The 13,410-nt window shown below is 55.6% G+C and overlaps 1 protein-coding gene across 1 annotated transcript in view; it reads left to right on the top strand.

The window, feature by feature from the left end:
• PTPRE (protein tyrosine phosphatase receptor type E) overlaps positions 1 to 13,410 on the top strand; it is a 96,720-nt gene that overhangs the window by 55,250 nt on the left and 28,060 nt on the right. Inside the window, exons 3-5 of the mRNA XM_082854103.1 lie at positions 6,012 to 6,117; positions 6,447 to 6,520; positions 8,150 to 8,286. Coding sequence (XP_082710229.1) covers positions 6,012 to 6,117; positions 6,447 to 6,520; positions 8,150 to 8,286 — 317 coding nt within the window. The remainder of the gene's footprint in view (positions 1 to 6,011; positions 6,118 to 6,446; positions 6,521 to 8,149; positions 8,287 to 13,410) is intronic.

The raw sequence follows: 13,410 nt of genomic DNA, 5'->3' as shown, positions 1-13,410 counted from the left end.
CGGGACAGTTATGTCGTAGGTCATCCGGCCAGACTCCTAACCGAGCGTTGGCTGTTCAGTATCTTTTGGTATCTTCTTCTTGGACATGTGCCTGATACAGAGGGAGGCCCAGCTGGGTGGGTTCCAGGTCCCCAAGGAGTTGATATGGGTTTCCTGGGCACCGCCATGCCTCCCTGGTAGACTTGTAGGCCTGTCTGTGCCTGCCAGCTCCATCCCATGGCAGGGCCAGCAGGAGCCTGTAACCAGCAGGGACTGGACCTCCGCTCTGCACCCAGACCTGTTGCCAGTTCCCACACCTGCTGCTCCATCCCCATCCCCTCCTTCCCCCAAGACTCCCAGACATAAAACTCAAGGAATTCTCTGATAGGGATCACTTGGTGTATTGGTCAGGGTTCTTCAGAGAAACAGAATCAATAAGATATATAATTATATGTATATTTCTTATGAGGGATTGGCTCCCATGACTGCAGAGCCAGGGTGCCAGTCTTCCTGTGGAAACTGCCAGTCTTCTTCAGTCTCTGCCTGAAGACGGGCAGGCTGCCGTAGAAACAGAAGGAGCGACGCCCCAGTTGGAAGGCAGGCAGGCAGGAAGAATTCCCTCTTACTCGTGGGAGGCTCCGGCTTTTTGTTCTATTCGGACCTTCAGCTGATTGGATGTGGCCCAACCCCCAGTGCAGAGGGCAATCTGCTTTTCTCAGAATACCAGCTCAGATGCCGGATCTCATCCACCTGGCCTCCCTATAGAAACACCCAGCTTATTCAGATACGTTGACCCAATATCTGGGCCCTCTGTGGCCAGTCGAGTTGACACATGAAGGCTCACAACTTGCTCATCACAGACCTTCGGGAGAACAAAAATTATCAACTTCCCTCCAGGAGAAAGTTGGCCAAGGTGATTAGAGCTGACACCGTTCAGCCTGGGGTCAAGAGTTCAATCCCCGTCCAGCCCGAGGGCTTTACATGATTTCCTAACCCTGGACAAACATCCTACTAAAGCCCCTAAGAGCAGGGACAAGTGAGGCTCCCTGCTGACCTGAGCACCCAGCCAGGAGAGCCCTTCTAGGCTCCTGGCCATCTTCTGCACTGAGCAGCACCCTCTTCACACTGAAACACCAGAGAAATTCAAAACCACAGAAAAGAAAGACCAGAAGCCCCAGTGAATAGGAACTGTGCTCGTCACGCTGCCTCGTCTCAAGCCGGCCCTCTGGGTGCCGGGTCCTTGGCGGAGCACTGCAGCCCGGGATGCTCAGGACGGTGCTTCCCTGGGATGGGCGGAGGGGAGCTGGCCTCTGGCTGGCCCAGTGCCCAACACCTGCAGGAACATGTAACAAAACATTCAACCAGGCAGAGAGCATCCTTTGCCCAAAAGTGGGGAAGAGACGCTGCAGCTGTGTGAATGCACCTGCAGATGGCGCTGTGGTCACCGTCAGGGTGACGGGCTCCCCACTCCTGGGTTCACCTAAAAACAAAATGCCTGGCTGATAATCGGCTGTGGCTGTCAGGTGTCCTTACAGGAAGCGGGACGGCTGTGTGACCTGGTGCCCACCAGAACGCATGTGAAAGTCACCTGTTGCAGCCTCTGCAGGCATGGCAGTGGCTTCTGGTCACTTCCAAGAGGGAAATCATCTGGCTCAGGGCCCCTGTTATGTAAGTAGATGGGCTCCTGTGGCCTAGAATTCCGGAGGACACCTGACGACCGTGTGAGGTGCCCTTTGAAACTTCACCTGTTCCCCAAAAGAAGGATGAAGCATCATTTGGGATGATCACAGTGCTTTGCCAGTGTGTTCCAAAATAACCGGGAATCATTTCATTTGCTCACTGAACAAAATGTATTAAATTATCATCAGGAGACATTATTTTACACAATTAGTTGAAGGTAAATATCTATAAATTGTACAGCAAAATGGTATTGTCCAGATTATACGAAGGATTCCTAAACATTAACAAGAAACAAAAAAAAGACAGTAGGAAAACGGTAAAAAATTTGACCAGGCAAAATATGAATATCTAATTAAGTATGTTTGTGAATCATGAAAAGGCGCCTAACCGTCTAGAAATTAGGGAAATGCAAATTTAACTGGTATCATTTTACTTATCAGATTGACAGAAATTAAAAGAATTACTAATATCTGGGAGAAACAGGTTCCATCGTACACTCCAGGTGAGCGTAGAAGGTGGAAGCATTGGCAGTTTGCAGTTTCGATTACAGTTTAACGTGTGTGGACAGAATACAAAGGGTCCACTTCCAGGAGCTCGCCTACAGAAACCCTTGTGAGATACACAAAGATGTCGACATGAGCTGCAGAATTGTAGGTAATAGCCAGAAAGTTGGAAACAACCTAAGTGTCCATCCCAATCTTGGTTTATCCAAAAAGTGGAAATTCAAGGGGCAGTTAAACAAAATGAAGAGGCTCCTGTGTGCTGACACTGAAACTCTCCAAGACAGACGACCCAAGAAAGGCAAGTCGCAGAGCTGCCAGATACCGTATTTCATCTGTTGTTTTTTCTTCCCCACATTTCACATCACTGTATCCTGAAGTGTGCCTTAATATCTTGTTTGCTTTCTTAGTGGTTCATAAAGTAATAGCACATCTTACGATCCGTGGAGTCTTAGATGTGATGAGAGAGTCGTTAGGACTCCAGTTATCAGCGAACCTGTAGGTTTATGAATGTAAACGTGTAGGGAAAATGTCAGGGCAGATACACCCCACGGGTTTAACAGCGTGTAACTCTGGGAACAAGAAGGGGTGGCTCTTGCCCGTGACTGTGCTGTGTTTGGTCTGAACATTTTGCAGCAGGCCTGGATCCCTGTGTTTCTCCTATCGACCAGAACCCAGCAAAACGCACGAGGTACAGGGTGGGAGCAGACTTTTAAAGCGCCCTCTGCTGGTAAACAGCGGGTCCTGCAGGGACCTTGCCCACCCCCCCGCCCCCCAACCAGAACACAGCTGCTCTGCCACCTTCTTCCCCTCCGTCCTCTTCTCTCCCACCCCTGCCCCAACTCTTCCCTCCCCCAGGGACCCCCAAGGCAGGGCAGATCCGCATTGGAGGAACATCATCCAGTACCCCCCTTCCTACAAGAGGGGACCCCGGAAGGGGGGGGGTCCCTTTGTCAAGGCCTTACACAGAACTCTTTAGGGCTGAGGGGGGAACCAAGGGGCCTTCACACCCCCTGCTGCCCACCCTCACCTCACAGGGCCGTCCAGCACAGCGGGCGAGCCGCACAAGTTTAAGCGTGCAGGTGCATGACTGAGGTCAGGACTCACACGGCAGCCCCTGACTTTCAAATTCCAGGACCAGATTCCATGTAAGCCGACACACACGTGTGCACACTTCTCAGGCGTGCATGGGCATAAATTTGCACGAACATCCATGCGCACCTGACCTGGAACATTGGCTGCATAGAATTGGAGGAGATTTGGGGAGAAGGCTGCTCTGAGTGGGCCACCGGGGTACTTACCTCCGGGAGAGCCCCGCTCTGCTCTCCAGCCGTGACCCTCAGCCCCACCCAGTCTGAGTCACATCACCGTGAAATGAAAACAGAAGGAGACTTAGATTTCCTCTTAGTCATCACCCTGACTTCCCGTCGGGAGCCCATTGGTGCCCGGGAACACAGCCCAGCCTGCGGAGGGTTTTCCTGACCCACATTGGTTTTCAAAATTGTATTTGGGTTGAATTGCTTACCAATATTTAAAAATCAGATAATTTTTACGTAAATATAGATTTCTTCCTTCGGTAAATTGGAAGAACTGAGCACGCCACGTGCACCTCTCCTTGGCCCCCGTGAGCTGGGGCTAAGACGCGGCCAGCCCCGCGGACAGGGCATGGACACCCCGCCAGTTCCCAGAGCCCCACGGGGCCTGCTGGTCCTTGACTGTTCCCGCCTGACCTCCATCTTCCATAACAGAGGCGGCTGCTGACAACTGACAGAGACCCCGAGCAGGGGAACCCATTTGTCCCTGTGGCCCATCGCTTCTGTCCGGGTACACGGCCCCTTTCTGGGGGCCTTGGGTCATTCCGCCTCGCTCCTTGAGGGTGTGCCGTGGAATTGCCCATGTCTGTAACTGCAGCCTTGACTCCGGGCAGCATGAAAGCGGAGGCTGGACCCTGGAGCCCCTGACGGCCCCAGGGGTGGGCTGTCTGTGATCCCGGTGCCCACCTGAAGCTCCCGGCAGGCCTGCGCGCTCAGCTAGGCCCATCCAGCCCTCGGACCTACGAGCTGGCCCGTCAGTCACTGCCAAGGTTAAGCTGAGCAAATGCAGAAGTGGGGAGTTCGACAGAAGGGACGCCCCGGGAGAGCAGAAGGGCACCTGCCAGGCTCTGCGGCTGCATCTGGACGGGCAGGGATGGAGCTGAGTGGCCTCTCTGGGGCTGGGCCCAGCTCTGCCCCTTGGTAGCAGGCGTCTCCCCCATCAGTCTGGGCTTGAGTTGCTCCAAGGCCCTGGCAGGGTTCGGGGGTGCTCCAAGGAGCTGCAGGCAGGTCGGCTCCTAGGGTCGGGGAGGAGCCTCTGTAGCGGAGGGGCTCCCAGGGAGGGACTGAGCAGAGATCTCAGCCTGGCATCCCCAGCCTCCCAGCACAGCTGCGGTGGTCCCTGAACATCACTAGCTCGGGTGGCAGAGGCGTGGGGCAGCCTGGAGCAGGGGCGTGTTGTAGGTTGGCCAGGTTTACGGTGGCTGAGGTCACCTCCTCACCGCTGTCCTCAGGTTTTAATACTTCCACGTCTAGCAGTCACTCAGGTCTGTAAGAGTCCTTCGTTTATTAGGAGTATAGCACTGACCACCCACAGGGTGCCGGCGTCAGCGCAGGGCCCCGGCGGCAGAGCTCCCGGCCCAGGGGTGAGATACCCGTTACACCTTTGGGATACGTGGGGAGGGGTGCGAGATGGGGGGCTGCGGGGCCCTGTTGGTGCTTCTGTGACTCAGAGCGATGATGGTCCAGTCATGCCTTCTAGGGGCTTCCACTGAAACGGGGGTGAAGGCGGGCCCCCCGGGCCTGTTCCCCCCAGGAGAATAGGCTGTGTGCTCAAGGCACACAGAGCCCCTCTGGGATCCACTGGAGGGGAGCTGCGTGGGCTTCGTGGACGAGGGGCCTTTGAGGTGCTCCTTGGCGAGCGAGGACGCTTTGGAGAGGAGGGCGCCGCAGGGCAGTCTGAGGGGACAGGAGCTGAGTCAGAACACTGGGGGAGGGGTGGGCTCTGAGGGTGGCGGCCGGGCCACCAGAGCCCCCTGGAGTTCGGGCTTGCGGGCCAGGCCCTGGGCAGCCATGTTGGGTCCAGGGACGTGGCACCTTCTGGTCCAGGAAAGACAGATGAAAGGGGAGCGCCTGGTCAGCAGCTCTCCTCTGGGCGGGTGAGGTCGGCAGCTCACGGCTCCGGGAGGCCGGGTCACCATGCGACCACGGGCCACTGTCCTGGGACAGAGCAGCAGGGCATCTACACTCCCACCCTCCTCCACCTCCCGTTAGGGGGAGGGACAGGTGCCCTGGGACCTGGGCCTTCACTACCCAGCAGCAGGGGGCCTTGGACACGTCAGGTCATCACATCCTCAGCTCAGCTTCTTCTTGGTGTCAACGCTGCTCATCTAAGTAGAGGGGCCTTTGTGGACCCAATGGACCAGGATGGTGGACTGAGTTGCAAACTGTAAAGTGGGGTCCGGGAAGAAGGGCAGATGAAGGAGGGAGTTTGCGAACTGTAAAGTGGGGTTCTCGTGTCAGGGAAGAAGGGTTGAGAGGGAGTGACTAGTTTGCAAACTGTGAAGTGAGGTTTTGGTGTCCAGGAAGGACTGTTGACGAAGGGAGTTTGTAAACTGTAAAGGAGGGTTCTGGTGTCCTGGGCCGCTGGGATGGGGGGGACGAATTGGTGACCTCTAAAGTGGGGTCTGGCATCAGGGAAGGGGGGCTGGTGGGAGGGCCACTTTGCAAATGCGAGGTCTGGTGTTGGGAACCTTTCCTTGCCCAGAGCCCGCTTCCCCTTGTGCCTCGGGTCCTGACGGGGACCTGCTTCTGCCCCCAGGCGCTCCGGCCCCCGGCCCTCCGGCCCCCGGCGCGCCCCAGCCCCTGCTGGCCTGGCTGCTGCTCCCCTTGCTGCTGTTCCTGTTCCTTGCAGCCTACTTCTTCAGGTAGGAGTGTCCGGGCGCTGGCTCACCCACACCTGCTGGGGAGGAAATGATGCGAGAGGCTGTCACTGCAGATGAGCAGGCGGAGGCTGGCCGGGTGGCAGAGGGCAGAGCCGGGGCGGGGCCAAGGGGCCAGGGCAGGGCCGGGGCCAAGGGGCCAGGGCAGGGGCGGGGCCAAGGCGCCAGGGCAGGGGCTCAGCCATGAACAGCAGGAACAGCTTCTCTCGGCTCACCTGGTGGGTATCCCTGGGGCTCACCTGGTGGCTATCCCCGGGGCTCTGGACTCTCAGCAAGCTCCCTGTGCTGACACGTCACGCGTCTGTGTCTCTAAGGTTCAGGAAGCAGAGGAAGGCAGTGGTCAGCTCCAACGACAAGAAGATGCCTAATGGAATCCTAGAAGAGCAAGGTAGGGGGCCGGGCTGGGCCGGGCCTGGGGGGGCCGTGCCTTTCTAACACCTTAACACTTAAATGATGGACTCCTCCGGCTTTGCGACTTTCATCTGGCTTTACCTGGTATCATGCCGTCCTTTATAACCGGAGTTTCCCCGTTTCAAAACTACTGTCATTTTCTGTCCGGTGTGAAACAGACGTTTGAGGCATTTCAGTTTGTGGCTTTGGGGGAGACACTGTTCATATCCTGTCGTTTTTCCAGGATTTCAACATATAAAATTTATCAGTAAGTCTTAGATCGTCCTAAGCTGAGACAGGTGGGCTCACAATTTACAGTTCTCGAAAGGGCCACGCTGGAATCCGCAGTTTTCCCATCAGCTAAAAGAAGGGAATTGATGTACCAACGTGCTCAGCAGGGAGGCGCAGAGTAGCTCAGGGGGAATTTCCTGCCTTTCTTTGAGGTTCCGAATTCAGCTACTAACTTGTAAATTCTGCTTACAAAGGCACATTGGTTTTCTTCCCACGCGTTGAGATGTCCAGGAAAGGTATGTGAGGCAGAGGCTTTGAAAACTATTGTTCACACCAGTGCCTACAGCTTCCTCAGTCAGCTTGCTGCCTGGTTGTCCCGTGGTTTGGGGGAGCAGAGGTGCCGTCAGACTTCAGATGAATTACAAAACCGACCCGGCACACGACAAAGAGTATCGGCAGCGAAGGACCTCAGCCAGACCCAGGAGGGCAGTTCTGTCGTGCTGGGAGACCCGTGACCCTGGTTTCATGATGACACGTGGCCTCCAGGCACCACCTTCCTGCCCCCTTCTCCCTGCCCTGCACGTCCCAACAGCCCGGATGGGAGGAGGAAGTTGGGTCTGGTTAGGCCACCTGCTCATCCTAGAGTGACTGTCTCAGGTGGAATGAGCCCTGGAGGGAGTTCTTGGCTGGCCTTCAGAACAGCTCTGCAGGTGGGGACAGGCCCTTTTGCAAGTGACAGCAAAGTAGTGTTGGCCTTGTTGAGAACAGCAGCTCAGTTCCCTAGGAAGAGAAGCACATGCCAGGGTGTCACTTGCTGTCTCACTCTGAATTTGTGAAAGCAGCTTGTCCGGGGACACCCTTGAAGTCTGGCCCTTCTCCTTTTCAGTGCCGCCAGCCCCTCCCCCCCCCCCAAGAAAAGAAAAAAAACAGCAGTGGTTTCTCTTATTTCTCTTGGAGCTTATGGGGCTTGAGTAACCAGGACTAGTTGTTACAAAGAAGACGAGGCTGCGGAACTGATTCCCAGCCTGTTACCAATTTGCGCCCAGAAACCTATTGTTATTCTGCTCCATTTCAAACCTGGACAGTTGAGCTGGAGTGTGAAGCCACCTGAATCCCTTGAGGAAGGACAGGTGGCTGGTGGGCGAGTGAGCTGGGAAGGTGAGGCGTCTCTGGTTGGTAAGAGCAGGGGACGCCAGCCAGAGGGGCGTCCGTCTGTCACTATGGGTGATCAGGGTGTGTTAAAAGAGACAGACCTTGTGTTCAGCTGCTCATGATCTGGGACGACCGTCCCCCTCCAGCTGTGTCATTCCCCCAGGAACGTTGTCCGTCTGTCTGGTTAATGTCACCCACCTGGGAATATGGCTTAATAAGCCCCGTATTTCTGTTGATCCCACAGAGCAGCAAAGGGTGATGCTTCTCAGCAGGTCCCCCTCGGGGCCCAAGAAGTACTTTCCCATCCCCGTGGGGCACCTGGAGGAGGAGATCCGGGTCCGCTCGGCGGATGACTGCAAGAGGTTTCGGGAGGAGTTCAATGTGAGTTTGGGGCCCCTCTTTCTTGTCACGTGGAAGGGCGCTGGGTCATGGGATGTCGTGTTTCAGGATAAATTAGCCCAAAGGCTCAGAATGCTGGCGTCCATCGAGACACTGTCCCAAAAATGGGGCTCCAGGGAAACCTGGTTTCTGCCGTGATGACCCTCCGCTAACCCTCATTCCCATTTATGAGATGGTTGAGAAAGAGGTTCAGAACCTCCTTGCAGCTCAGACACCCTGGGTGCCGTGTTCAAAAGTCAAGTGTGACGGAAACACCGTTATCTCGATAACGTGCAAGACCAGGGCCTGAGTGGACCACAGGATAACAATTTCACGCTGAGAGCAAAGGAGCCCCCAAACCATCCTGTACAACATCAATTAAACAGTCGAGGGGCTGCCTTGAGGGGACACTAGCTCTGCCTGGACAGCCCTTTGATTCTGCCCAAGTCAGTGTGTTCATCCTGCTACCGCCGTTCTGGGTGAACTTAATGATGGCAACAGCTAAGATGAACTTGACGAACTGGTCCAGCCTGATGGTAGCAAACCGATCCTACTATCAACAAAAATGCAAATGTACATTAATGACACCTCCCCTTGTGTTGCTCATTTCTTAATTTAATGTTCCATGAATTGTGAATCTGCTAGATAGATAGATAGATAGATAGACAGATAGTTATAGATGCTTGGACGCGCAGGCAGGCAGACAAGACTCACTGGGAAGTGTGGTCTCGGGTTTAGCTGTCCAGTGTTGATCTCTGATCGTGTTTTGAGTTTTCTTTTCTGCATCTTCCTCATATCGTATATAGCCGTGCGCTGGTGTTGAGCTTGAAAGAGGACGGGTTTCCAGCAGGGGGGCCACCTGGTCCTGGCCCTGCCTGTGGCACCGCAGCCCCGCCCGGCCCATCAGTTATTCTCCTGGAAGCCGCAGCTTCCGTCATCTGTGAAGGGGCAGGGGTGGGAGGATGCCTTAATGACCTCACAGGTCAAATATGAGGCTCTGACTTGGTAAACAGCAAAGAGTTGTACAATTGTGACATCTAAGGACAGCATGACTCCTGCTGCAGAGAAGTGACTTTTTATCCAGAAGCAACCCACGAGGGCGCGGCAGGGTGATGGCGCATTTAGACCCGTGCTTTTGTTTATTTTTTGACACAAGCCTCACCTGCCTTTATCTCGCTTCCTTTTAATTGTTTCCAAATGTATCCCCTTTTCTGAGCTATTAGGTCACAGTGAAAGACAGCTCCAAGCAGTATTGTTTTGCAGTCTCTCAGCCTGACAAGAGAAGTTAATTCTCCATTTTCCAAATGACTATCCAAGTTGGCAGCTAGAGGACCATTTCCCCCACGTCCATTCGTGTCCTGTTTCCTCTTGTACTTGTATTTCTCCACGTGGAGACTGGTGACTGCCCTTGCCGAGGGAGGGCTGAGTCAGAACTCGCTGGCTGTACCACCATCTCCAAAGCGAGGGCCCGGGAAGAGGGTCGGGCAGGTGAGGCACTTGTCCCAGGTGCAAAATTTAAGGGGGCACCAAAACACTCTGCCATCTGGATAAATTCTGTTTTCATGCAGCTTTTAAAAATCATCAAAATTAATGCAAGCAATCCATGATGAACAAAACAGCACAACTGTAAATAAAGACAGGGTTGCTCTGGTGTTTCCTGTTGCCCCAGGCTCCGACATGGCTTATCACCACGCTGTTGCTCATCCTGACGGTATTTAAAAGTTTGATATTTTGGTTATCATGGATTTTTTTTTTTTTTTGCGTTTAGATTTTTTATTTATTTATTTTATTTTTTGTGGTACGCGGGCCTCTCACCGTTGTGGCCTCTCCGTTGCGGAGCACAGGCTCCGGACGCGCAGGCTCAGCGGCCATGGCTCACGGGCCCAGCCGCTCCGCGGCATGTGGGATCCTCCCGGACCGGGGCACGAACCCGCGTCCCCCGCATCGGCAGGCGGACTCTCAACCACTGCGCCACCAGGGAAGCCCTTGCGTTTAGACTGTTTTAGATGTTGCATTTGAATGGGATTTCTCTTGACCCCTGGGCTTTGGGCACCAACCAAAGCAAGTGCCTTGCTCTGCTCTCCCCACCCCTGCCACCGAGCAGCCTTCCCAGCTGCCCTCCTGCCCACGGCCTCCACTCAGGGAAGGGCCGGGAGAGAGGGTCGAGGGGTCGAGTCCAGCAGCATGGAGCCTGGTCCTGGCTCCAGGGGACCCAGGGCAGCCGCGCGTCCCCCTCTGGACCCCAGTTTGCTCCTCTCTCAAGTGAAGGGCAGGCTCTACTGAGAGCATCACAGCTGCCGTGACCAGCCCGCCCTTGCCTCCACTGGTGGACACGCTCGAGCTGGGCCCTCGACGCTCGTCCTCTTCTTTGCTCACCCTCTGTCCTGAGCTCCTCTCCCAGGAACTGTGCAGGGAGACGGATGAGCCTCAAAGTAGTCGATCCGAATGAGTTGGGACTTGTGTGTATGGCCAGTGGAAGCTGCCGTGAACTTGACGAAGTAAATGGGGGCCTGGCACTGGGATCCGTTCAGTGGGGTGATCAAGGCATGGATGCTGGAGACGGGCTGCCTGGGCGCCTGCCCCAGATTTGCTTCTTACCAGCCTGGAGGGCTCGGGCGACATCCTTAACCTCTGCCTCAGTGGCCTCGTGTATGAAATGAGGCCCTCCCAGCCCCCATGGGAGTGTCTTAACACGTTAAAGAGGTAAGGTGTGTGCCCAGCTCAGCCCGGCTCCTGCACGAGGGAAGTCTGAGCTGCCGTCCTTCTCAGGACGACTTCTGTGAATGTCCAGTCTGCCGTCTCCACCCGCAATGGTAGAACGCTGACCTAGCAGAGTCTGTTCCAGGCCCCCGGTTAAGTCCCTGCAGGTGAGGAAAAGGCCCCCTCCAGACAGCTTCTTCCATGAGCCTCTGTCCCAGCAGGTTATTTTAAGCCCAGTGCCTAAAAATGTCACCTCAAACAAACAAACCAGCAAACCCTCTTCAGCCAGTTTACGTAACCAGACAATCGATCACAAGGTAGTTATCAGCCAACTGCTAGCTGCACGGCTCACTCGGGGCGCTGCAGGGGTTACCCAGCTATGGCAGGCCACACCCGGCCCGCCCCAGAGCTCTCTTATGAGCCCTGTGCCTTTGGAGCAGCTCAGACATGACTGACGGCAGGAGGAAGTGCTGGCCTGCTCTGTGTGGGCGGTCATTCTGTGTGCTTGGAAATGGGGTAGAAGTTCGGGGAGCAGGGTGCTTTGCCTCCACTGTGAACTCCTGTGCTGCCGCCCACGGAGTCAGGATCATCACCCCAGCTCCGTGTTCTGCTCTCCGGTCGCTGCCGGGGCCACACGGCTGGGGGTGGCAGAGCCGGGTCCGTCCTTGCCACTCAGACCCCTCCAGCCACTCCTCCACCTTCCTCACTTTCAGAGGAAGAGGGGGGCTTCTTGGTTTTGTCTTGTTCTGTTAATTTATTAATTTCAATAGAGTATTTTTTAGAGCAGATTTCGGTTTACAGAAAAACTGTGCAGAAAGTACCAAGTTCCCATATACCCCATCTTTCCCTGCACGGTTTCCCCAATGATTAACATCTTGTCTGAGTGTGTTACACTTGTCACAACTGATGAGCCAACATTGACTCGTTGTTACAAACTAAAGTCCGGGCTAGGGGTCCAGCGCTGCACGTTCTGTGGGTTTTGACAAACTCACAACGTCATGCATCCCCCGCGATGGTCTCAGGCCTCATTTTTGTTTTCAGTGCTGGGGTCAAAAAAGCTTTGGGGTGAAGAAGAGAAGGCTCTAGAATGTTGCTACAAATTTCACGTTGAGGTTTGGTCAAGAAACTCAGTGTTAAGACAGCTTGATGAAAAGCTCCCGGCGGAGGAGGTGCTGGTCTGGAGGAGAACTGCCCACCAGCCTTGCCCAGGTGCCCGCCGGGCAGACCTCCACACTGGCCCTGGCACAGCCTCTGCCTGTGGCCACTGGGTGTGGTGGGGAAAGAGGCCATGGGCTGGCCGGGGCTGGGTCTGTGAGGGAGAAACCCCCGACCCGGGAGAAGGGGGCTCTGGGCCCCCGTGGGCTGCACACCCGACTCAGGGCCTTGGTTTTGATCCCAGGCTGTGCCTCAGTCTCCTGGGCACTTACAGCCGGACGCAGGGAAGCCCTCGCTTGTCCCTACACTTAAGGAAGCGAGTGCCCTTCTCGTGGCCCAGGTGCCAGCTCCACGTGCCCTCCCGCTGCCTGCTATGTGCTAGGCACGTGACTCTGGACAATTCTGCAGCCACCCTGGGGTTCTGTTTCCTCATCTGCAAAACAGGAGTGATCCTGCAAAACAGGAGCTGTGTCACCTGATAATAGGTAAGTTGTGAAGGCAGGTGACCCAGCTCCTCCCTCAGTGCCTGGCACGTCGTAAACACTCGATAGATTTTAACACCAGTGACCTCTGGTTCCTCTGACGGTCAGGCTGAACGTTGAAGGATGTGATTTGGGGGTTCAGAAGGCTCTCTCCCACTGTGCACTTCGAGGAGCCCCCCTGAGCATGGAGCCCCCCCAGCAGCGAGCAAACAGGAAGACAGTTGGTGCTAACAAGAGCCAAGGGCCTCTGAGTCGTGGAAAGAACTAGAAGTCAGGACGCTGGCTGACACCTGCTGTGCCACACGTCAGCTTTAGGGGCCTAGCTGAGCCCCTATACTCATTTTCCTCCTCTAAGACAAAGGGAGGGTTAGGGCGGTGCGTGCAGGTCCCCTGGGGAAGTGGGCAGCTGCTGTGCGGGCCTGGGGTGGCCTGAGAGCTGCGTTTTCAAGGAGCCCCCCAGCTGTGCCTGTCCTCAGAGCACACCAAGTCCTCAGCAGGCGAGGGCTCGAGGCCGGTCCTTCGCCATCACTCTCCTCGTCCTTCAGCCCAGCATCTGGGTCCTTCCTCCCGGCTCAGAGCTCTGCCGTGGCCAGTTCCTACGCACTTGTGCAGGGCCTGCTCTGGACCAGGACCGTGAGTCCTGGGGCTTTGGTGGCAATGCACGGGCCAGCCCCTGCCTTAGTGCACTTCGGGTTCCAGCTATGGGTCGTCAGGTTATCTGCACCTCCACTGGCCCCACTAGACAGCGGGCCCAAGGGGAGGCGGGCCTGTGTCTCCATCACATCTCTGC

This window comes from Leucopleurus acutus (assembly GCF_964270905.1).
Source record: "Leucopleurus acutus genome assembly, chromosome: 14".
In the NCBI taxonomy this organism is placed as follows: Eukaryota; Metazoa; Chordata; class Mammalia; order Artiodactyla; family Delphinidae; genus Leucopleurus; species Leucopleurus acutus.
This window is presented reverse-complemented; position numbering and strand designations above follow the sequence as displayed.